Source organism: Phoca vitulina, unplaced genomic scaffold (genome assembly GCF_004348235.1).
Source record: "Phoca vitulina isolate PV1807 unplaced genomic scaffold, GSC_HSeal_1.0 scaffold45, whole genome shotgun sequence".
Classification (NCBI taxonomy): domain Eukaryota; kingdom Metazoa; phylum Chordata; class Mammalia; order Carnivora; family Phocidae; genus Phoca; species Phoca vitulina.
The window spans coordinates 11,071,290-11,096,540 of NW_022589748.1; the positions used below are offsets into that span (position 1 = coordinate 11,071,290).

Here is a 25,251-nt window from a genome sequence, read left to right on the forward strand (position 1 = left end):
TTACAGACGAGAAAACTGAGGCCTAGAGAGGGGCAGGAGCGGAATCTGGCCTTGAAATGCTCCCAGCCATGGTGATCAAAGGTTATCAAGGCCACCTTCTGCAGAAGCCTTCCCTCATTCCTGGCCTGGGGATTTGATTACCCACAATGCAATTAGTAAATGTTTGCCAAAATGGGTATTCAAGTCCGCCCCTCTGCAGGGTGAGAAGTCCTGGTCCCCAAAGGGGGCACACTCTTCTCAGGGGACACATCCAGGGTCCCCTTAATGTTTAAGCTGTGGCTGTTGCCAGGGCACTTTGGGCTCCATGTGTTTGGAACCAGCAGGCCAGAAGAGGAGTCACTTCCTGGCAGTTATAATTGACCCTAATCCATTACTAGAAGTTACAAGTACCCTGATTAGTTACTAGAAGAAGGCAGGGCTGCTTATACAAAGTGGGAGCAGGGAGAAATACAGGTGGAAGTCAGTAATCCATTGGAGTGATCCATTGGTTATGATAACCAAGAGTTTAGACCCCTCAGGACTGAAGGGTTGGGTCACACCCCCGGGAGATCCATGGAGACCTGCCAAGTTGAGAGTGTGGATAATTAAGAATGGGTAGTAAAGGGGGAAAGGACCGGTACCAGTCCTGGCCCTGAGATCAAGTACAACGAGGGGGAGGGGCTGTAGTTCATTTCACCAACCACCCTCTTCACAGTTTCCATTTAGAAAGACAGACTCAAGGCATCCACGGCGGAGCTGCGTGGCCCGAGGGGTGGGATGTGGCAGTCATGAAAACGCACCATCTAGATCTCTGACTGCCCAGGGCAGCAGCGGTGGAGGCTCTCCAGAGTTCACAAAGAAGGCTGGCCCCACTTTGCTTCCTTCTAGCTGATCCCAGTCAGTGACTGAGTGCCTCGAAAACACTAAAGCGCCCAGTTCCTTAGAGACACAGAGCTTCCCTGATAGGCAACTGGGGATCAAGGACTTCCCATTGGCTTCATCAAAACGTTCTTAACGTTCTTATCCCACCTTCCTTCCTGTGTTTCCTCTTCCACGCATTGGATCTATTGAGGCTGATGGTTCGCCCAGCCTCCTCTGGCTCCCTTCTGATTTTCCTGCCCAAGCGTTTTCCCCAGTAAGATAGCTGCTTGCAGCGTCTGACCCCATCCTTGGCCCACTTCTTGGAGGAGTGAACCTTCACAATATATCTGAAGAGAGGAGCTAAAACAGCTATTCGTAATGCTGCACTCCTTTTTCCTTGACACCTGGGGATAATCCACTCTTGATAGCTCAAACTTTTGTATCCAAAGCAATGCTGCCCTTCCAGAGAGGGTCTTAATGGGTGTGATCTGGATAGCAGAACACAAAGATAAAACTTAACTCTGATTTCCATAACAACACAGAAGAAACATCAGAAAACAGATGTCCATTTAGGTTTCCTCGGCCTGGGCCCCACACCCTCTCTGATGTTGGTGTGGACTCACACTCGCAGGCAATCAGTTTGCCACTCCGTGCTCAAGGAAGCTTGTGGGGCTAGGAATCCATCCCAGGACCTCCCTTTGGCTGCATCTTGTGTTCACTGATATGTCAGAAGTTTCTGCTACTGTTGTGGGGGTTGGGGAAGGAATCGAAACAGAGTCCCTGTCCTCTAGAATATATACATTACGTTTCAAACTATATGAGTTTGGGTGACTCTACTAGTTGAACTGAAATCGATGTGTCGGCCATATTGGTAGTCCCCATGCTGGGGAAAAATGGTGGCATTTGGGGATTTCTGTGTTCTGTGATGCTCCTTATTGCCTCACGTTCCCAGTCATGACAAAGAGAAGGCATTCCTGGCTTGTTGGTCCGCATTATGATAGTGCAGGAAGCACCCTCTGCCCAGATGGCCACCATCATGCCCAGGCCATCAGCATGGCCAGAGATCCTGGTGGCATTGGTGCCTGAGTAGTTCAGAGAGCAGATCAGGTTTAGGAAGCTGAAGACCATGATGACATTCTGAGCAAAGGTTATGGAAGCTCTTCACAGCCAGGAACAGGAGCATCCAGCGCCCCTGGGAGACACAGGTCAAGCTATTGCCGATAACAAAAACCAACAGCTCCACCAGAACGCAGGATGGATCAGAAGGAAGACAGCAGGGCAGCCCAGGATGGACAGCAGCTGGAGGTGATGGATCTTTAAATCTCTCATTACCTTTATGGAGAATATATTCTGAAGTGAGAAACACAGTGTTCCGGCAAGAGTCCTGATGAGTCCCCACCTCCCGTGTCAAAATACAACACTGCGACCGCAACCAGCAGGATGCCACTGATGATGGGAAGTACAGTATAATGGCAGTGCAGAGAGGAAAGAACCCGCTTCTTTATGACATTGCTGAGCTGCTGAGTTGTACTTGGAGCGGCTTTGAAGGGAATTCTGCTCCTTGTAGCTGAAAGCTTGCCAACGGATAGGAGAAGAATATCTCTAAAATCATGAGAGTGGTTGCTCCTGGAGATGGAATCTAGGAAATGGGCCTGGGGTCAGGGTAGATAATGGGAATTCATTTTTCTGTGTCATGTTTTTTTTCTTTTTTTTTTAATTAAAAATATCTGACACGGGGGGCGCCTGGGTGGCTCAGTCGGTCGAGCATCTGACTCTCGGTTTCAGCTCAGGTCATGATATCATGGGTCGTGGGACTGAGTCCAGCTTTGGGCTCTGTGCTCAGCGGGGAGTCAGCTTGAAGATTCTCTCCCTCTGCCCCTCCCCCCACTTGCGTGTGCTCTCTCTCAAATGAATAAATACATCTTTTAAAAAAATATCTGACACAAATATGACAAAATGTTAACATTGATTCTAGCTGTAGATATGCACAGGTTTACACTTTTCTGTATTTTCTTTTACAATTTTCAAAATAATTAAAAATTATTCAGTGGAAGCCTTTTTATTTTTTTCAATTTTATTTATTTTTTAAAGATGTTATCTATTCGAGAGAGAGAGAGAGAGAGAGAGGGAGAAGGAGAACACTCCCTCTTCTGCTTCCCCTGCTCGTGCTCTCTCTCACTGTCTCTCTCTCTGTCAAATAAATAAATAAAATCTTTTTTTTTTTTTTTAAAGATTTTATTTATTTATTTGACAGAGAGAGAGGTAGCGAGAGCAGGAACACAAGCAGGGGGAGTGGGAGAGGGAGAAGCAGGCCTCCCGCCGAGCAGGGAGCCCGATGTGGGACTCGATCCCAGGACCCTGGGATCATGACCTGAGCCGAAGGCAGACGCTTAACGACTGAGCCACCCAGGCGCCCCTAAATAAATAAAATCTTAAAAAAAAAAAAAGAAAAAGAAACAATCAGGGTGACCAGGGGGCTGGTAGACACTGATTGGTGGGCGCTGGGTCACAAGCCGACTCCTAGAGCCCAACAAGTGAGCCCCTCCTCCCCCCGAGAACCCCCTAATGCTTAGGGAAGGATATGTCAAGGAATACGGGTCCCCAAGGGAAAATTGGGGTAATGTTGCTAAAAGATGGGGGGAGAGTTGATAAGAGAGTTGTACTCTACTTGGACTATGTGAGCATCATGCCAACCCCAGGGCCCCGTGGTAAGTGCTAGTCTTGGTGGCAGACGCTGTCAGTCCCCCACCCAGTCTTCCCCGGCCCCTCCCCCACTCCTACTTGCCAGCATCCTCATCACTTTTCCTTGTCTGATCCCGCCTGCTCTGCTCACACCCACAGCAGTACCTGCAGTAACTTGCTTGGCATTGCCTTCCTGGCCCGCTTCTCCACTCCCCTCCCTGAGATCACCTGCCAAATAAACGACTTCCTTTCCAATCCCTGTCTCAGGGTTTGTTTCTGGGAAACCCAAACTAGGGCATCAGGAGATCCAGACCCCTGGGGATGTGTACTAGACAGCACTTGTTTCCTTCCAAATGCCTACTTTCCTGGAGATAGCTTTGGTCCTCCATTCCCGAGGAAGGAGCTGGGACTGAACCAGCTCTGGGTAGCCCTGAGTCTGTTGAGGATTCCAGAGGATGCTTCTTGCTCCCCTGCAATAAGCTTGGGGGTGGGGAGGTGAGGACCTATCAGATCCTCCCTCCACAACTTCGCAGAGAAACAGCCACATCCAGCCCCTAAGGAGAGCAGCAGGTATGAGTGCAGGGGGTCAGGGAGCCGAACTACAGCCCAGTCCTGTGTCTCTCAGAGAGTATGAGGTGAGGTCATTTTAGATAATGCCTGGATCTGGCTTTAGAAAACACAGAATCACATACTGCAAAAGCTATTCTTTTTTTTTTTTTTTAAGATTTTATTTATTTAATTGAGAGAGAGAGAGAGAGAGAGCAAGCAGGGGGAGTGGGAGAGAGAAGCAGGCTTCCCGCTGAGCAGGGAGCCCGATGCGGGGCTCGATCCCAGGACCCTGTGATCATGACCTGAGCCGAAGGCAGACATTTAACCGACTGAGCCACCCAGGAGCCCCACCCTGATTGTTTCTGAGATAGGTCTGTACCCTGAGCCGGGCCAATAGGAAATAACTCTCACTGAACCAAAAGATACAGAGATATACGTCTGGAATTAGTACTACCAGGGAGACCCTCTCAGAGGTTAAAGCCAAAACAGCAGACTGCAGAACCAAGAGATGATGAGTCAAAATCCTCATGCCATCATTTGAGCCCCTGGATCCCGCCATACCTGAAGACTCTGGACTTTTCGGGTATGTAACCCCCTAAAGTTTCTTTTGTGCTTGTGAGCTGGACTTGGGTCTCTGCCACTTACAACCCCAAGTTCTTTATACTATGTACAAATGTGGGTTTCTGAAGTGTTTAAAAATGCAGGGGTAAATGAATAATTCTGCCGTCTGTCCCCATACTCACTACTTCCTCAGCATCCCAGGTTGTGAAAGGGAATTCTCAGAGGGAGCTCAGCCCGCCCAGGAGCAAGGGTTTCAGATCCTCGGAGTCTAGTTCCTGCTCCCCAAGGGCACTTGTTCTTGGGGTCACTTGAGGAGCTGGGTGGGTTCATAGCTGAGCACGCAGGTGGGTTCCTGGGCTGCCACATGGGGTCCCTTTCCCTTTAAGCTTCAGGAACCTCTGGGTTCTAGGCCAAGGCATGCATTTATTCATTCATTCATTCTCGATAATGGGCGCCTACCGGAAGGGGGCACCAGGTATAAATAGGTGAGGTACACAGCCGTCCTTGCCTTCAGGAGCTTCCAGCCTCGTGGGGGAGACACTGTTCTAATCACACCAATAAATGGCAAATTCTGACCGAGATCAGACTACAAAGGAGAGACAAATGTCAGGACTTTCTGGAGAAAGTGACAGCTGCGCTGGGTTGGCAAGGGGTGAGCAGGGGCGGGTGAGCAGGGGCGGGTGAGCAGGGGCGGGTGAGCAGGGGCTACACAGGGAAAGGGCCGTCTCGGCGTTCAGCCTCCTTCTCCCTGCTTCCTGCTCACTCTTGGGTATCAACCTCCATCTCTCCCCTAGAGCCTGCTCAACAACTGGGACACACTTCCTTTCTCCCACCTTGCAGAGCTTGTACCCCTCAAGTCCAGGAAGTTCTGCTTTCTGTCTGACATGCGTCCTGCCAGCACAGCACACCTTCTTTGTTTTGGCCCCAGGGGAGGTGAAGCGCAGCTGAGCACCTGCCCCCCAAACCGTTTATTAGGCATCGAGGGTATGCCAGCTACTGCCACAAGGCTTGGCCTTCCCCCAGATGGGGAAACTGAGGCATGGGCTGTAGAGGTCCTGAACTAACAAGGCCAGCCTCTTCCATCCCTGGAGTGGGAATGGACACTGTGTTCTTATTCTTTTAGCCTCTCCCAGGCCAAGGGCTCTGCCCAGTAGGCGGCCTCCGTCCATTACTGGCCCTCCCAGAATCTGCCTGGGGAGGGGGTGTCCTTGCCCCCTAGGGATGGGACCCTCTGGCCGCCCCATCCCTTCCTCCAGCCCCCAGCCCTCAGGGAACCTCTGTTCATCCCTGCCTGCTTATTTCACAAGCACAGATTTGTGCCAGGCCAAGTCCTAAGCATCATACGCATATTAACTCATTCAAACCTCACGACAACCCTATGGTGAGGCTGCTCTCATCGTGTCTCCACGACACAGAAAGGGGAGGTATTTGCTGAAGTTCACACCCCTAGCTGGGACTCGAACCCAGGCAGGCTCCAGAGTCCAGGCCCAGAGCCACTGTGCTGCCCAGCCCATCCGTCTCAACAAAGCCATCCTCACCTCCTCCTCTCATCCCATTCTGTTCTGCCTCATTTCCATCTCTCTCCCCCTGCCCCTCCCTATCACAATTTCCCGATTTCTATCTATTTCTGCCTATGAGCTGCTGCCCTGCCCGGGAGGAGCCCTGTCCTGGTGTCCTGGGACAATGTTGGGGTTGGGGTGCAGGGAGTGGGGAGGGACACAGGGCAGAGGTCTGGGTGCTAGAAGGGTCCCGGCCACAACCAATCCATTCCCAGCCTGGTGGAGGCTCGGCTGAGCCAGGGCCTGGAGGAGGTGGGCAGGGTGGGAGCAGGAGGGGGCTGGGTGGAGCCAGGCCTGCAAGCCCTAATTAAGTCAGTTAATTAGGTGGGGAGGAGAAGCCTGTGGGAGTTAATGAGCTTGGCTAATTAAGTGGATCCTGGAGAATGGCTCAAATTCTAATGACTGGGGAGGGATGGGGGCTTAGGCAGGACGGAGGGCCAGGGAATGAGATGCCTGGTGCCTCCCACGTGTCACTAGGGTCTGTCTGCGGCCACCACGGGGGTCTGAGGCCACTACCAAGACCTGCAGTGACCATCAGGGTGTGCGGCCACCCCCAGGGGCCGGTCGGAACTTACCATCAAGGTCTGACACCCTCACCAAGCTCGTATATACGATCGACACCTGGGCCTGAAGTCATCACTGAGGGCTGGTCCCTGTCACCCATCCCTTGGGGGCTAAAACCAGGTTCCCTTTGAACATTTTGGGGCACAGGGACAGAAATTGAGCCCTGACTTAGGAACCCTTCAGAGCAACCTGACAAGCCCCGTGGCGGGCCGGGAACCATGACTGCCACGCACACATCCCACCGCGTGTAAGTCTGCAAAGCTTGCCAACTGTCACTGTCGGAAGGATGTGCAGGCCTCTTGTCCCGGCCCACGGATGTGGCAACTGAGGCCAGGGAGGAAGGAGCTTGCCCTGGCTCATCCTCAGCCTCCTGCTCACCGTGCAGACAGGGCAGGGCCTTCAGGAGGTCGAGGGAATGTTCTCTTCCAGGCCAGTTACCTGCTCCAGGAGCCCCAGGGGCCTTCTCTTGCTTGAGCCTTGTTTCTCTCTAATCACCATCACCACCCCAGCTCCGGCGGGTAGAGCACTTAGTCCTGGGGAGGCGTGAGCCCTTGATAGTAGGGCCAGCTACAGAATGTGGGCCTCTTGTTCAGAAAGCGGAGCAAAAGCCTGCCCTTCTACCCAGCTCTCTCTCTCAGGCCGTCATGGCGGGTTTTTAGTTACTGTTCAGTGTCATGCTCCCTTGCGCGCGGGGTTACGCGTTGGGTCAGTGCAGCCCCTCACAGGTGCCCGGGGCCACCCCACTGCACACTCAGCCTGGACCCAGCCTGGACCCTGCCTTCACCCAGGCCCCCGCCACACGAAGGAACAGCAGGGGTGACTGCGTGGGGCCAGGAGCCGGTAGCTGAGAACCCACGCAGGGGACGCGGGCGGGATGTCCCATCAGACTTCACTTACAAATTCAAAGATGAAGTTCGTACAATTGCAAGACGCTAATGATAGAGCAGTGAGCCCCAGGTTTGGGGCCCTGCGTGACACACACCATCTGGTAGTCCTGACAGCCCTTCCGCACGCTCTCATTTCACCCATTTATCCTTTCACTCATTCAGTTACCAAATATTTGTTGCGTGCTTCCTCTATGCAATGAACAAAACAGAAAAAAAAAATCTCTGTTCTCACCCATTCTCGTGACGGGGAGGACAACAAACAGGGCGCTCCAGTCAACAGTTATGCAAGGGATTCATGCGAGGGGGGAAACAAAGCGGAGAGGGGACAGGGAGGACAGGGAAGTCCTCATAGAGAAGGTTACACTTGAGCAGAAGCTTGACGAAGGTGAGGGAGGGAGCCATGTGGATACGGGGGTGGGGGTGGGGGTTGGGCAGGGAACAATAGGCCAGCCAGGGCAACAGCCAGTGCAAAGGCCCTGGGGCCAGAGTGTGCTTGGGATGTCAGGAACAATGAGGAGGCTGGTAAAGCATGAGAGGAGACGAGAGGTAATGGGGACAGTTCATTCAAGGCCACCATAATCACTGGAGGGAATGAGCCATGTCATGGGCTTTCATAGGCTCCCTCTGGCTGCTGTGGGGCAGACAGCCTTTGGGGGGCAAGAGGAGAAATGAGGAGCCTCCTGCACCCAGCTGGGTTAGAGAAGACAGCAACTTGGACTGGGGCAGTAGGAGGAAAAGGTGGGGAGAAGCGGGGGTTCTGCTGACGGATTGGACCACGAGGGTAAGGGGTGTGTGTGTGTGTGTGTAGTTTACGGTGGGCATCTGGACCATGAATTTCTATGAACAGGTGAGGACACTAAGCAGCTCTCTGGTCCCCAGGGTTCCTTGCCCTTGAGGGTCTGCTGTCATTTTGGGGGAACCCTGATCTTCCACCTCATTTCAGCCTGCCTTGGGCAAGCGGCGGCACCATGGAAGGGTTCACCCGAACTCTCTGGCACAGGCTCCCAGACTGAGATGTTCACAGCGGCCGGGGAGGGACTGTGGCTGGGGGACACGTCCTGGGTGGGGACAGTGGTAAACCAGAGAGGCCTGGCTCACCTGCACGGTGGCCTCCTCTCCCCTGGGGCCTACTGGTGCCACGTGGGAATGTAAGCTCAGGCTCTCAGAGCCTCCAAGTTTTCAAGAGAAGTTGGAAATCCAGATCTTAGGATATAATGCCCTGCTTTTAACAATACTGGCAAATCGGTGTTTAATGTCAGGGCAGGCTGTCCCCCTGTGTGGGCTGCTTCTGTGGGCCTTCTTCCCAGAGCAACCTCTGCACCTGGGGTGTCTGCAGATCTGGAAATGCGGGTCCCCCTGTGGTGCGGCTTGATAGGTCAGCTCTTGGCTGGTGTGGGCAGGAGACAGTGAGGGGGCCAGTTAGGAGAATGGCTGGGAAGGAGCACCCCCTCCGAGCCCCTTGGGTACCAGGCAGTGGCGTTGCTCCAGGGATGATGTGGTTGCCAGGCTAGGGTAGTTGCTGGTCCCTTGGGCTCCCCAGAGGAGGGAGGAAGGTACAGTGGCCAGAAGGGTGAGACCACGGCTGGGAATGAGCCAGAGGATGAGAAATGCTCCAAGATAAGAGAATCAGCACGACTGAGCAGGGAGGGAAGGTGACTGGGCTTCTCCTTGTCCCTGCCCCTAGGGACCACCTGCCCCACCCCAGTCTCTGCTCTCCCCCAACCCCAGAAAGCCCATCTCCATGTCCCTGGGCCTGGGCTGGGCCGAGGGGCTGCAGGAGAAGCAGAGAGAGACAGAGGCGACAGCAAAACCTCCTCCACCATCACGTCGGGTTAGCATCCCCCAGTGTGGCACCGTGCGTCCCAGGCATGACCTCATTCATGCTGCCAACAATCTCAGAAGGTTGGAACCATGGCCGTGCCCATTTTACCGCTGACGAAACTGGGTCACAGAGCACTTGGGTAACCTGGCCAAGGTCACCCGGCCTTGGAAGTAGTGGGGACTGCAGTTAAACCCAGGGGTGTGTGGCTACAAAATCTGCAACAAGAACATGGAAGCTGTCCTATCAAGAGGCCAAAGCCTCACCGCCGGCGACCCGCGGGTCCAGTCCCTGCATGTGTGAGCGCAGCGCTCCCTCTAGTGGCTAGTCTGACACAATGCAGCGCAGACTGGGGGACGGTCTGCCTGTCTGTCTCACACACACTCTCGCACACCCCTGCTTACGATCTGGTCCTGCAGAGGAAGACCGCCCCATCTCCATCTTCCGCTCACCTACAACACAGGACATGTGCCGCTGCCCAGCTGGTTCACCTGAGGCCCCTTTTCCTGGTCAGACTTCCCTGGGCTATGCCCACTCCAGGGTACCTTCTTGTTGTCCCCCTGCTTGGCCCTTTCTCTCTGTCAATGCCTGGGTCTCTTTGTCTACACCTGTGGGGCTCTCAAACTCTGCTGCGCATTATAATCTCCTGGAAAGCTTTCAAAAATCATGATGCACAGACCACACCCGAGAGCAAATCAATCCATTTCCTCTCGCCATCTTTAGATTTGTGGGAGCAAACTTCCGGGGGGGCGGTGGGAGGATAGAGGAACTTTCAGGCAGCCTACAGCAGGCCTCTCGGTTTCCCAACCTCTTCTGCTTCCAAGCTTACACCTCAGATCTCATAATGACCCCACACCTCACCCCCCACCCCGAGATCTCAGTGTCTCCCCCTTCTGTCCTCGTGGTCACTTACTCTGGTACCCGCATGCAACAGCTCATTGACCTCATTGACCTCCTCGAGCCCACCGGTCCGCTGCCCATCAGCCCCTTGTGCCACCACCGTCCCTCTCGTCCTGTTTGGGCTCCGCACACCATCACCATAGCTGCTGCCTAGACCCCCCACTCCTGTGCCCCCCCTCTGCTGTCGCGGTCCCTGCCTGGCAGGATGGCAACCATCACCCGCTCTCTGCCTGCACCGAGCAAGCCAGCTCTGCACGAGCATCCCGCACTGGGCTGGCAGCTTCCCTCCTAGTTCACAGTCCTGAACGGGCACTCACTGCCGCCCCCCACCACCCGCTATGCCTGCCAGCTTCTTTTCCCCCTTTCTGGGATGGGAAACTTCCATCTGCCTGTGAGTCTCCTAGGGACCTTGGTGGAGCTGAGGATCCTGCCTGTCTACCCAGCCCCCAGCTCGTGCCAATGCTTCTGGTCTGTCCACCCCACTCTGAGCAGCAAGGTCCTGGATGACTCCTTCCCACCTTCTCCTTTCTCCTCCAACCGTGGCTCCCACTTCACTGAGAAAACAGATGGATCAGATTGCCTCCCGCCACGAAAGCACAAACCCACCCAGCTGCTCACTTCTCGCTTCTTCCCATCTGCTTGGGTTGGGGGAAGCCCTCCTCCGTGTGAGGCCAAGCCTCCCTTAGGACCTTGTTTCTTCAGGACTCCCCTGCCTCCCTGTTCCACCAACCTTGTTCTTGTCCCAGGATCGTGGCCACGGGCACGCAGGCTTGGGCATCTCCTCCTTTACCCCGCACGGTGCGCAAAGCTTCCGGACAGAGCTGGCTTCTTGTCGCTGCCCTACCACCTCCACGTCTCTCCTTTGTTCTTAGTGTTCTTTCCACTTTCCTTTTGCAAATATGGCTTGGGTTTTTATTCCAGTTAAACGTGCCCACAGCTTAGAATCAAGAAACACGAGCAGCCCCACTCCCATTGCCCACTGCTTGAGGACAATCCTTTCAACTCTTGCGGGAATTTTTACTCCTGGGTTTGCTACCTAGCACCTTCCCATTGCTTCTCTCCAGTTTTAGGTTTTCCCTGCCAACTCCCCACTTTGGAAGATGAGGATTTAGCTCCCTTACACTCCCTTACATCCGTCCCCCACACACTTCCTATTCCCGCCCTCCTAATACAGTCTCATCGGAACATTGCTGGTACCTACATATTGTGGAAACATTACTGACAGCTTCATGTGGAATACTAAGCTTTCTCCACACCCTCCTTTTCCTTTTTTAGAATAGATTTTGTTTTTCTAAAGTAATCTCTATGCCCAACGTGGGGCTCAAACTCATGACTCCGAGATCAAGAGTGGCGTGTTCTACTGACTGAGACAGTCAGGTGCCCCCAAGACTTTATTTTGTAGAGCAGTCTCAGGCTTAAAGAATTGTACAGAAAGGACATAGACCTCCCCCGCCTCCGATGCCCCCAGTTTCCCTTATTATTAACATCTTGCCTTAGGGCGGTACATTTGTTACAATGGATGAACCAATAGATACATTATTATGAACTAAAGTCCATAGTTGGGGCTGAGGGCTCCCTCTGTGTTGTACATTCTATGGGTTCTGACAAATGCATGGTGTCGTGGACCCACCATTGCACTATTGTACAGAATAATTTCATTGTCCTAAAAATCCCGTGCTCCACCTAGTCATCCCCCTGCTCCCTCCCCACAAGCCCCCTGGCAACCACTGATCTTTTTACTGCCTTTGCGGATTTGTATTTTTCAGAATATCAGGTAGTTGGGATCCTGTAGTGCGTACCCTTTCCAGAATGGCTTCTTAGCAATCTGCATTTAAGGTTCTTTTTGTGGCCTGATAGTTAATCTCTTTTTATTGCTGAATAATATTCCATTATATGAATGGACCACAGTTTGTGTATCCATTCACCTGTAGAAGGACATTTTGGTTGCTTCCAAGTTTGGCAATTATAAATAAAGCTGCTATTCATGTGCAAGTTTTTGTGTGGACATAAGTTTGCAACTCATTTGGGTAAACACCAAGGAAGGCTATTGCTGGATCCTACAGTAAGATTATGTTTAGCTTTATAAGAAACTGTCAGTCTATCTTCCAAAGTGGCTGTACCATTTTGCATTCCCATCAGCAATGAAAGGGAGTTCCCGTTGCTCCACGTCCTCACCAGCATTTGATGTTGTCCGTGTTTTGAATTTTAGCCATTCCAATAAGACTGTGGTGGTATCTCACATTGTCTTAATTTGCTATTCCCTAATGACATACGATGTTGAACATCTCTTATATGCTTATTTACCACCTCTATATCCTCTTTGGTGAGGTATCTGTTCAAATCTTTTGCCCATTTTAAAATTGAGCTGTTGATTTTCTTTTCTTTTCTTTTCTTTTCTTTTCTTTTCTTTTCTTTTCTTTTCTTTTCTTTTCTTTTCTTTAAAGAATTCCTTGTATATTTTGGATAACAGTCCTTTATTGGCTAAAGAGTTCTTTATCAGATCAATTGTCTTTTGCAAATATTTTTCTCCCATTCTATGGCTTGTCTTCTCATCCTCTAAATGGTGTCTTTCAGAGTGGAAGTTTTAAATTTTAAGTTTCTTTCCCTTTTTTGCACAAAAGTTTTTTTTCTATGTGTTTATGTCTAATGTGACCCACATTCTCTCCTACTTGTGTAAATCTCTCAAAAGTTAAAATACTTAGGTATTCTCTTTCATCTCCTTAAAGAAATCTTTCCTAGAACCTTCTGACTTATTTCACAATTTTTTTAAAGTAGGCTCCATGTCCAATGTGGGGCTCGAACTCACCATCTTGAGATCAAGAGTCTCATGTTCTACTTACTGAGCCAGCTAGGCACCCCCTTCTGACTTATTTCAGTGTGAAATGCCTGCCCACTAGGCCTGCTGCCCAGAGACACTGCCCCAGGGATCTCCCTTCACCATCATCTGGGTGATGCCCCTCATCTCTCTCTCTCGTGTTGGCTCCCTTGTTTCCTGGATCCCAGGTCCTTCTCTTGTGTGTCTTACTTCCTGGTTTTAGTGAAACACATCCTTCAGGAGCTTTCTTAAGAAAGGTGCATGGGACCACAATAGCCAAAATATGGAAAGAGTCCAGATGTCCTTTGACATATGAATGGATAAAGAAGATGTGATATATGTATATATATATCCCATTATTCCATTATATATACATTGGAATATATGTATATATTCTCTCTATATAATGGAATATTACTCAGCATCAAAAAGAATGAAATCTTGCCATTTGCAATGATGTGGATGGAACTGGAGGATATTATGCCAAGTGAAATAAGTCAGTCAGAGAAAGACAAAGACAAATTCACTCATATGTAGAATTTAAGAAACAAAAGAGATGAACATAGGGGAAGGGAAGGAAAAATAAAATAAGATGAAAACAGAGAGCAAGGGAAATCATAAGAGACCCTTAACTCTAGGAAATAAACAGAGTTGCTGGAGGGGAGGTGGGTGGGGGGATAGGGTAACTGGGTGATGGGCATTAAGGAGGGCACTTGATGGAATGAGCACTGGATGTGATATGCAACTGATGAATCACTGAATTCTACCTCTGAAACTAATAATACAGTATATGTTAATTAAATTGAATTTAAATACAAAATAAAAAAAAAGGTGCATGGGAGGTAAAAGTTTTGAGCACTTGTAAATCTGAAACAATCTTTTTCCTCCCCTCACTTTGTGAATGGTTTGGCTAGGTATAGAATTCTAGGTTGACAACCATTTTCTTTCATACTTTTGAAAACAGCTCCATTGTCTTCTGGTTTTCAGGATTGTTGTTGAGACGTCTGATGATATTTCAATTCTTGATGCTTTATTGAATCTTGTAGAATGTTCTTCTTGTCCTTGTGTTCTAAAATTTACTGGTGACTGGCCTTGGTGTGGGTCTATTTTTATCCTTTGGTTGGACATGCAGTGGGCACTTCTGATCTAGAAACTCAGGTCTTTCCATTTTGAAAAATATTTGAAATATTTCATTGATTATTCCCTCTCTTCTCTTTCTGGAACTCTTTTGTTCGGGTGTGAGATTCCTGTGCTGGTCCTCTCATTTTCTTACTCTTTCTTTCCTACTTTCCACAAAGTGGCAGCCCTGGAGGTGCCCTGCTGGGTTCTACCTTCTTGAAGAACTTGTCACTCACCCATGAGGGGTGCAGGTAGCCGACAGCCTCCAACTACAGGGCTTTTGAGATCTGCCACAGCCTTTGAGTCAAGACCAAGGTCTTCTTGGGAAGCCCCAGCCAGTGACTGAGCTCAGCAGAGACACCAGGGCCTAGCCATTTCTGCCCAATATGGGGCACCTCGGATGGACAGTCTTTGCTCTGGGAGCCCCTCCTGGTTGGCCAAGATTTTGTTTGATCTGCCTCCAGGTCAGGTGCCCTTTGCTTAGATCGGTTTCCTTCCAGCATCCATTTCACAGGTGTTGGCTCTCCATCGCAATCTGAAGACTCTCCCTGTCCAGTCCTGCTTCCTCTTCCTTTATTTTCTAAGCATCAGCCCCCAGGACTTCTTGCATTCCTAACTCCGTATCATAGCATCTGTTGACTGGAGGATCCAAATCTACACATGTATCTTTACCTTTTTGTTCTACTTTTTGAAAAATTTCTTTATCTTCTCATCCAGCGGTCAGCCAATTTTTTTTTATTCAGGGCCCAGTGGGAAATATTTGAGGCTTACGGGCCATATGGTCTCTGCTTATGTGAAAGCAGCCATAGTACATAGGACATAGTTAAAAAAAAAAAAAAGTGTGTGTGTGTGTGTGTGTGTGTGTGTGTGTGTGGCTGTGTTCCAATAAAACTTTATTTAAAAGAAAAACAGGTGACAGGTTGGGTTTGGCCTGCGGGCCATAGTTTGCTGACCCCTGTTCTAACTCTTTTAAATACATTTTTCATTTCTGGATGATATTCTTAATTTCTAAGAATTTTTTTTGTTTTGTTCATTTTCAGAGTGTTTTTGTCTTTCAAAATAGCATCTAGCGTTTGTTTCATAGTTGCAAGGTATTTTCTAAATTTCAGAATATAGTCATAATTGTTTTATTTTTAGGTTTTCTTTCCCTTGTATATTCTGTTTCCTCCAAATTTTGTTTTTCTGTTCTTTTTTTAATTTTTATTATTTATTTGACAGAGAGAGAGACAGCGAGAGAGGGAACACGAGGAGGGGGAGTGGGAGAGGGAGAGGCAGGCTTCCTGCTGAGCAGGGATCCCAATGCAGGGCTCGATCCCAGGACCCTGGGATCATGACCTGAGCCGAAGGCAGACGCTAATGACTGAGCCACGCTGGCGCCCCTTTCTGTTTTTGTTCTGCTTCTTATATTACAGGTTTTTCTCCAATGTTGGCAGTCCCCGGCTCATGCTTAAAAGATTTAAAGAGCTGATAGAAGCGTGGTTGCGTGTGTGTGTGTGTTGGGGCAGGTATGGATCAGGGCGTGAAGAGACCTGCAAATGTGTTACCTTACATGGCAATGTTCTAGATCTCGATTGAGGTGTGGGTTACAGGTGTATACATTCGTTAAAACTCATTAAACCAACCACTTAAGGCCTTTGCATTCCACTCTAAGGATGCCTTGATTAAAGAATATAAAAATACAATTTATAAAAGCAAGCTGATGAGTAGCCCTGTGTTGGGTCGGGGGCTGGCTGGCTCAGGGGGTTCAATCTAGAGAATTCTGGCTGCGCTGTTTCACTGGGAAATCCCTGATGCCAGCCTACATAGGTATTCTTTTCTTGGCCCATCAGACTCCAGGATATTTTTGGAGACCCTGTGTTTTATTCTTTCTGGAGAATAAACGTTCAGCCTTTGTCAGGGTGGGGGAGGGGCGGCCGCCCAGCTGTGGGAAGAAGGAAATCTGAGGATTAAAGCCCTTCTTACACCAATCCTCCTGTTTTGGGCCCCAGCTCTACTCCCATTTCCAGGAGTACTTAGCCCACTAAAGCTGGAGGCTTTGGGGGTTTTGTGTGGTTAACTGTGGAGCTCCTTGTTTCTCTCACTTCCAGTTTGGGGCTGGCTTCAGGTGCATCGTCATCCGGCTGGGAAATCACTTACCACACGTTCATCTGCCATCCAGATTCAAAATTTTGTCGCTGTTGTCTGCCATGAAATGTATAAGTTCTTGCAGATTCATACTGTCCTGGGCAGAATAACGCCCCCTCGGCCCCCAATGTCTGTGTCCTAATGCCCAGAGCCTGTGAGTAGGTTACCTTACCTGGCACAAGGGGACTTTGCCGATGTGATTAAGGTTAAGGACCTTGACGTGGGGAGAGGATCCTGGATTATTCAGGTGAGCCCAATCTAAGCACATGAAGCATAAAAAGCAGAAAACGTTTCTTTCCCAGCTGTGATCAGAGAGATGCTATCATGCTACCTGCTGGTGGGAGGGAGGGAGTGAAGGAGCCACAAGCCAAGGAGTGCAGGTGCCCTCTGGAAAAGGGCACCTCAGAAAAGACTAGGAAAGGGATTCTCTTCTAGAACTTCCAGAAAGTTCTTCCAGAAAGAGCTTCCTCGGGCAGCCTTGTCGACACCTTGGTTTGAGCCCAGTGAGACCTGCGTTGGACTTCTGACATACAGTCTGTAAGATAATACATTTGTCTGGTCTTAAGCAACCAAGTTTGCAGTAATTTGTTATGGCAGCAAACCCAGGACTCAAATGTATACCTTAAAGCATTCACTCGCTTCCTTCCTTTCGATGGGGTTTCAGAGAAGTTAAATGTGTTGTGTTCATTCTGCATCCTAACCGGCCGGCTCCACTCACACCTGCTTCTGTCTCCAACCCTTCATGAAACGTCTCTTCTCCAAGTCACTTTCAACCTCTGTGTTGCCAAATTCATTCTCTCTTCCCTTGATTGTTTGGCATCTTTGAGGCCAGTTGTCTGCTCTCCCTTCTCCTGGAGACGCTCTTCTCTTGGCTGCTGATGTCTCTGACAGTCTATCACCAGCCAAGGGTCTCCCCCTTTGAGCCCCAGACTTTCAGGATCAAGCCCTCACTTGACATCATTGTTTCTTGGCCAGCTCAAGGGCTTCTCCGTGGCAGTTGAAAACAGCCGTGACAGAATTCTTGAGTTTCTCACCGCACCTTCCCTCCCCTGAGCCTTCCCATCATCCATGTGTCTCTCCCACCCAGAAACCTCAGATTCATCCTCCATTCCCTTCTTCCTTTAGCCCATTAGCAAACTCCATCTCCTAAATATACCTAGGAGACATCTGCTTCCCCATCTCTAAGGCCCGCCTTGGTCCAGGCCACCGCCATGGCCCTTCTATCTTCACCATGACCTCCACACTGGTACCCTGTGTCCACTCTGTAAATTAGCCTGTTCCTCACCTCATGCCACTCTCCCCACTATGTGCTCTGTGCGAGCCGTGCTGGCCAAACTCTTGTCTGCCCCTGGGCCTTTGCACATCTGTTTTTCAGGCCTGGGATGCTCTTACCCCCACTCTGCCCAGCTCCATCTCATTCTTTTTTTTTTTTTTTTTTAAGATTTTATTTATTTGTGAGAGAGACAATGAGAGACAGAGAGCATGAGAGGGAGGAGGGTCAGAGGGAGAAGCAGACTCCCTGCTGAGCAGGGAGCCTGATGTGGGGCTCGATCCCAGGACTCCAGGATCATGACCTGAGCCGAAGGCAGTCGCTTAACCAACTGAGCCACCCAGGCGCCCGCTCCTTCTCATTCTTAAGCTCTCAGCTGAAATATCCCCACCTCCCCTATTCACCTTATGCAAAGGTGGTGTCTTCCCCACCATCCCTCTGGTTATTTCCTTAACAGTGGGTTTCGATCATATTTATTTGTTTACTTATGTTTTCTTTGGCTCCCACATTGGCTATAAGCCCCATGTGCACACAGATGGTGTTTTCACCTTCCAGTCTCAAGTGAACTTTGTGGAATGAATGAATGAATGGACAGACGGACACACTGGACACCTGTTACGTGCCAGGTGCTTTCACATATTTCAAATATTTCATTTTTACAGCCCTAGGAACTTGTCACAGTTGGACTACATTTCCCAGGGGTTTTGTTTTGTTTTGTTTTGTTTTGTTTTGCAATTAGCCGTTCTGGCCAATAAGCGTGGACGAGGTAAAGTAGGCCACTTCCAGCTTTGGCTCGTAAAACCTCACATGCAATTCCTGTGCTCTTTCTTCTTTGTCTACCAGTGGTTGCAGAGAATCCAGCAGTGGATCCTGAAGCCCTGGGTGACAACTGCATCACAAGGTGGGAGGAGCCTGGGTCCCCGAAAGACCGAGCAGGGGAACGGTCTCCCCGACACCGCAACCCCCCTAGAACTTTGCAGAGGCAAGATGTAGGCTCTACTCTGTCAAACCACAGTGATTCCCAGGCTTATTTGTTACGACAGCTGGCGTCGCCTTAATTAATACATCAAAGTGCCAGAGGTAGGTGGCTGGGAAGCAATACTGCGGGTGACAAGCCTTCATCCAATGCAGATGTCTTGCATCATCCCCAACAGAAGCCCCGGGCTCTCCATGCTCACACCTCAATTACAGCACGTCGCCTGCGGGCAGTCGGTCCGGTGTGTGCCTTCTTGTCCTCACTGAGTATGGCAGTGGCTACTGGGAGTGAATCTTGGCGCCTTCCAGGGGCTGGAGGAGGGCTGAGAGGGGTGTGGGTGGGGGACACTTCCTCTCAGCTCCTAAGGGGACCCTACCAAACATCACTGCTCACTTGCCCCTCCTACAGTAGGAAAGAAAGATTCCAGAGCCTTCCCTCCCACCCGCCCCAGCCTGCAGCCTGAGTGTCCACATCACTCAGTATTTTTAGCTTCACCACCTGGCACCTGTGGTCACTGTCGGCCAGCCTGGTGGTGTCCCCTCTCTGGGCCTTAAAGGGCCAGCGCCCACCAGCTGGAAAGAAGACTTTCAGGCCACTGTATCCCCAGGGAGGAGGCAGAGGGGCATCCCCCATGGCAGGGGGAGGAAGGGGAGGGGCAGAGGGAAAGGGAGAAGTAGGCTGCCCGCTGAGCAGGGAGCCGGACTCTGGGCTGGATCCCAGGACCCCGGGATCACGACCTGAGCTGAAGGCAGACGCTTAACAGACCGAGCCACCCAGGCGTCCCAGGAGTGTGTATTTTTTGACAATCCACTCAGATGATTCTGGTATCCTATGTCCCCATGCCATCTTCATTCATGCAACAAGCATTTTAAGCCCCTACTATGAGAATAATGCTTCTCTCAGGAGCCCATTGCTTTGGGATGCACGGATAGTCGCACTGAGTCTCCTGCTTTGGCCCTCCCCATTGCTCACTCCACCGTTGATGGATTAAGTCCTTCGCTCGGCAGTCAAGGCCCCTTGTGACCTGGCCCTTCTGGACCCCGCCAGCCTCATCTCCCCCCATCCTCCTACAATTTCTTTCTCATACCACCGGGCCTTTGCTCCTGCTGTCCCCACTCCCTGTGATGCTTCTTCAATGTCACTCACCACCTGGGGGAGGACCCGGACAGTAAGACAGACGTGGCAGGCCTCCTAGGGCCCCTGCAGGCACAAGTTGTCCATCTTCCCATCCGATTCCCTGAGCACAGTGCATCCACGCCCGTCCGGGTGCCCATCACTCTGCCAAACTCATCTGTTTGCTTGTCTGTCTCTCCTGGCAGGCTGTGACCCCGTGAAGGTGAGGGCCCTGGTGCTCTGGGGGGGCTCAGTCACTGCTGAGTGACGAACTGACAACCATGGCAGGAGCTTTCTCCCCATTCCACAGATGAGACAGAGGCCCATAGAGGGAAATTTATAGACTGGGGGTCCAACAGAGAAATTCAGGGAGGAAGCCGGTCCAGGCTGCAGGAACCCCCACCCCCCACCCTCCTGAAAGGGGCCTGGAAGGGGCACCCGGGTCAGCCCTCAGCCTGACTTTCTCCCCACCCAGGGTAGTGCTGACTCAGGCAGTGATGGAGGCATGGGCAGGCTGGGCTGGAGCAGAGGTGACCCCTGTGTCCCCTGCAGACTTGCCATCCATTCCCGGAGCCTGTGGTCACAGCTTGGGTAATGCACTTGGCTGGAGCCTGGGTTTCCCTGCAGGTGGGGGTGGGGAGAGCTGGCAAAAGGGGCAATGGCCCCTGGGGCATGAACCCTCACCTACATAGGTACGTAGGACTTGCACCCACTCCCACGAACACGTATGCACATTCACAGTCACCCCCGCAATGTTCAATCACACAGCCGCACAAACCTACATTCCCACCCTGTCACTGTTCTCTCCCTTTTACACACACACACACACACACACTCTCAAGCATACACACACACACACACACTCGAGCATATATACACGCAGACATTTTCCACCGAGTAATTCAACAAAGACTGAACATGATTAGGTGTCAATGCAGTGCAGGGAGGAAAGGTGGCTCTCAGCTCAGAGTGGGGCGGGGGCTTCCTGGAGGGCTTCTTGGAGGAGGAGACATTGCCGCTGAGCCCGGATGGACGGGAACCAGGGAAAGGGAGGTCTGGGCAGTTTCACTGGGGGTGAATATAGGGGAGCAGAGCACAGTGAGGTGGGTGGGGTCAGCCCAATCACGCAGGCCTTGAACGCCCAGCCGAGTGCCGACTTCATCCCGGGGGAGTGGAAGGCCGTGGAGGGCTCTGAGCAGGGTGGGCGTGAGCAGCACAACAGGAGAGGACGGGAAAGGCCCCGTGGGACCAGAATGGGAGAGCCAGGCAGGAAGCTGCGGTGCGGGCCGGGTGTCTGAGAGTCTGACTCGCGGAGGTGGCCGTGAGTGGTAAGCAGAGGACCGACAGAGAAGGGCCCCGGGTCTGAGCCTTGTGCCCTCAGCCCGCCCACGCCCCCACCCCCCTCCACCGGGCCACTGACCTCTGCGGTGGGACCTCTTTCAGCATCTCCTCCTCCTCCTCCCTGTGGAAGCACACGAAGCAGAAGGCTGGTCCATCTTCTGCTCCACAGCCCAGAGGCCAGGCTGGAGGGAGTTCCAGGACGGGGCAGGGGTGGCTGCTGGGGGCCTCGGCCGCATCGTCCCCGGCCTGGGCAGGGGTGTCCGAGCCAGAGCGCTCCAGGGTCAGCAGCCGGTTGGCCTCGGGGCCCCGCGCCTGCCCACCTGCCGCCTGCGCCTTTTCACTCAGGTTCCCCGTGGCCTCGGCGGGGAGAAGAGCCTGTGGCTCTGTCTGATGGGGACTCCTGTCCTGGCCCACGGGGCTGGGTCCTGGGAAGCGGCTTCCAGGGAGCCGCCCGCCCTCAGAGGTTGCTGGCTGGTAGACCAAGGTCCAGCAGGGCCCCTGGCTGCCCCTGGCGGAGACCTAGGCCCCGTGGCTGCCCACTCTGCGGCGGCCAGTCAGAGTGGGGACTGGGAGGGCAGGCTCGCAGATGCGCTGTCCATCCGCTCATCTGTCCGTCCGGACGTCTGCTCCTCCCTGTCCGGCCAGCACGGCGGGCGGCAGAGGTGGTTTCCCCTAAGAAAGTTTGTTCTGCCCTCCTGGGGTGGCTGGCGTGGGTGGCCTCCAGGAGAGAGGGTCAGGACCTGAAGCTCGAAGGTGGGTGAAGCTGGCACCGCGCCCACGCCGTCCCCCAAGAAAAGTTCGGGCCCTCGGAGTCCTGGCTCTGGCTCGGCCGAGCTTGCTCCCCCGGCCGCCTGCTCCCCCGGCTGCCTGATCCCTGGACTCCGGTGGCTGCTCTGGCAGACCGCTTGGCTGTGGGTATTAATAGCTCTACATTCACGCTGAGAAGCCTGGAGCTTAACTCCTTCCCTGCCAGAGCTGGGAAGGCCGGCGGGGCTGGCAGCGGCTGCAGGGAGCGGAGGGAAGGGCGGCGCCTCGGGTCCGGCCCCAGCTCCGTGGGACCCTGAGCTGCCACCGCCTGCCCAGCCGGCTCCGAGGGGCAGTGGGCGTCGGGATCGTGGTCAGAGTGCCTGGGCCACCTCAACCCTCCGTAAGCACCTCCAGGGAGCCAGGTAGGACTGGGGGGCTCGGGACAGCACCCCTGCGACGGACGGGGCTCTGAGCTCCAGGGAGCATCTGCTGGACGCCTCCACGCACACGTCCACCCCTCAGGCCCCTGGATCCTCCCACCACATTCCCTGAACAGTCACCGTCGCTGACTCTGGGTCCGGTTCCCTGACTGGCTTCCTTCCCCAACTGGACGCCCCCCCACCCCCCGTGGGACCCAGAGATCGGTTACATGCAGTCATACATCCAATTGAGGAGTGTGGGAATCGGGTGGGAGTGAGGGAACCCGGATAAAATTCGCTTGCTTGAGAAATGTTGGAAGCATCTATGTGCCAGGCACCGTGCTGGGCGCTGGGCACCCCGCAATGGAGAGGGCAGACACTGCTCCTGCCTCGGTGGGGCTTTGCATGTCACGGCGGGAGGCCGGCGGGGTCCCAGCTCACATACACGGTGACAGTGTAGGCAGGTGCGGCCCTCGAACAGCAGCGCCGAGTGTCCGTCACAGCCTGGGTTCCGGCCCCACTCACCTCCTTTGCAACTTAGAGCGCACACAACCATTCACAGTGGCCCTGGAAACACCAATCAACGGAGGACACATAAATTCCGAGTGTGAAAAGGGCTATGAAAAAATAAAGCAGGGAGATGTGAGAGAGGCTGAAGATGGGCAGGCGGTTTGAGAGGGTGCTCAGGGAGGACCTCCAGGGGAGGTGACCTTGGAGCTGCCACCAGCGGGAGGAGGAGGGAGCAGCGGCCGGAAGATCTGGAGGGAGACTGTCCAGGAAGAGGGGTCAGTAGGGGCAAAGGCCCAGAGTCAAGAACTAGCTGGCTTGTCTGAGGAAGACAGGGACGAGTGGAGGAGCAGGTCTTCAAGCTGGGTTTTAAGGAGCGAGCAGAGTTTTTCCCGGGGCTCAGGAGCAGAGAGAGCGGAGTAGATGCGGGCCCGACGGTGAGGTGCAAGGCAGCAGACGGAGGTGATGCGGTCAGGGCTATAGCAAGTAGTCACCGCAGAGGTGCCTCTCCCGGGGCTCCGAGGCTGAAGGATGGATGGGAGGAGGATGGAACAGGAACTTGGGTCCGCTGAGGGGCTGAGGAGGCGGACGAGGGCGGAGAAGCTTGGAAGGAAACATCTATATTTGTTGAACTGAATTCCACTGGCTGAAAGGACAGAGCTGCTCCTCCTTGGCTAAGAGAAGGTGGGGGCTGGGGACACAGCCCCCACATGGAGTGTTTAGGCTGCGCACAGTGCACGGGGCAGCCTGGCAGAGGGTGAGTGGGGGGCTGATATCCAGCCCTACCTCTGCTCTGCCAAGCTTTGCGTCTTTAGCCCTGTGACAGTGTGGGGGGTGTGTGTGTGTGGGGTCACATTTTGCTAATTGGTCAGCCCGAAGAGCGCCTTCCTAACATCAGTCTACCTACAGGGGTGCCTTTTTGAATCTGTCCATAGAGGGGGACTTATTTCTGATTTGCGCAAAGGTGTCCCTTAGTCTGGGCTGGAGGGGGGTTGGCCTAGGGGCCCCAGGTTCTAGTGCGGGCTCTGTTACAGTCCCTGCTGGATGCCTTGCATCAGTCACTGTCCCTCTCAGGAACCGCAAACCTATAGACTTAGCTAGAAGCACGCTAATCCAACCCCAACACTCCACAGAGGAGGGAATGAGCTCAGAAAGGGGCAGACTCCCCTGGGGTCACGCAGTGACACACGGCAGAGACCGGCACCTGGACTCTCGTCTCAGTGCTCTATCTTCTCTGCTCCTTGTCTGCCTGGGCCGCTTGCCTTGGAGAGTTGGTGTTTCCTTGAGGAGAGGAGAGGAAAGGGGAGGGGGCAGGAAGGAGCGTGGAGATTCAGGGGGGAGGAGGAGGAGGGAAGGCCAGGCCAGGCCAGGCTTTGACTCCCTCGGGTGGGAGTCAGAAGGGGTCAGGGTGTCGCAAGCCTCCAGGCTCCCTGTGCCCCCTCCCCTGGGCCCCATGGGTTGTCATTTGTGGATGTTAATTATTCACGATGCTGGTGCTTTGCCTGGTTTTAATGCACTCTGATGGTGTTCTCTAGCTAATGGGGAAAATCAATAGGTTTTAATTCTCAGTGGCTGTGAAGCTTTGTCTGTCTCCTGTTTGGGTGACTGGGCCTGGCTCTTGGGCTTGGGGGTGGGGGTTGGAGGCTCAGACCAAGTTTGTAGGGGTCTGAGACCCCACCTTTCTCTCTCTTACCCCTACCTTCTTCTGATTCCAGCCAAGGAGGAAAGATTAGGGACACTAGGCAGCTCCAAACTCTGCCCCAAGCATCTTGGCAGGTCTGAGTCCTTAAATCTCAGCCATTTATTTGCTCCCTGCTCCAAGACGGATGGTCCCTATGCCAGACCCATGGGCCAGAAACATGCCAACTGAGGCAGCCCCACCAGCTTGTGGGTGCTGGAGTTAGGCCTGCAGTCCTTGGTTCCCGTGTTGGCAGCCTGGGGGAGCCTTCTCCTGCCTAGAACTCAGGGTCAGCCCCAGTCATCCTCCTGGGCTCAGGCCAGGCTCACAGACCTGCCCAGGGCATGGGGGAAATCTGGTCCAGGCCTCACATTCCCTAAAAGACTTCAATGTAAGCTTCTGATACGATTTATACGTGCAGTTATATATTCAGGCATGACAATTTCCCTGAAGGGACTGAGGACCTGGAACATTCATGGGACATTAAGAGCATGTCTTTGTGTCCCATCTCAGACCACATCCTCCCCACAGCATCCCACGGGGTGCCCTGAGTCAATATCCTTTATGAATCCCGTAATTACCTTGTGAACGGAACAACTGTATTGCACCGTATTTGTGTGTGTGTTAAAAGTGTTTATTAGGCAAGTGTAAACATTTAAGATCCTCTTCGGTCTTCATAAGGCTGATTTTGGCATTTCTTAATGTTTCCAGAACACAATGAGCCTCCAAAAAAGGAACCCAGGCCTTTCCCCAGGGACCCAGGGCCCATGCCTGGCTAATT

General features: G+C 52.6%; 1 protein-coding gene across 1 annotated transcript in view; it reads right to left on the reverse strand.

Annotated features, from left to right (window-relative positions):
* Positions 1-23,300, reverse strand: part of SBK1 (SH3 domain binding kinase 1) — a 47,159-nt gene extending 23,859 nt beyond the window's left edge. The window contains exon 1 of the mRNA XM_032431026.1: positions 21,199-23,300. Within this exon, the coding sequence (XP_032286917.1) occupies positions 21,199-21,224 (26 nt within the window). The 5' untranslated portion in view covers positions 21,225-23,300. The remainder of the gene's footprint in view (positions 1-21,198) is intronic.
* Between the last annotated feature and the right edge of the window lie 1,951 nt (positions 23,301-25,251).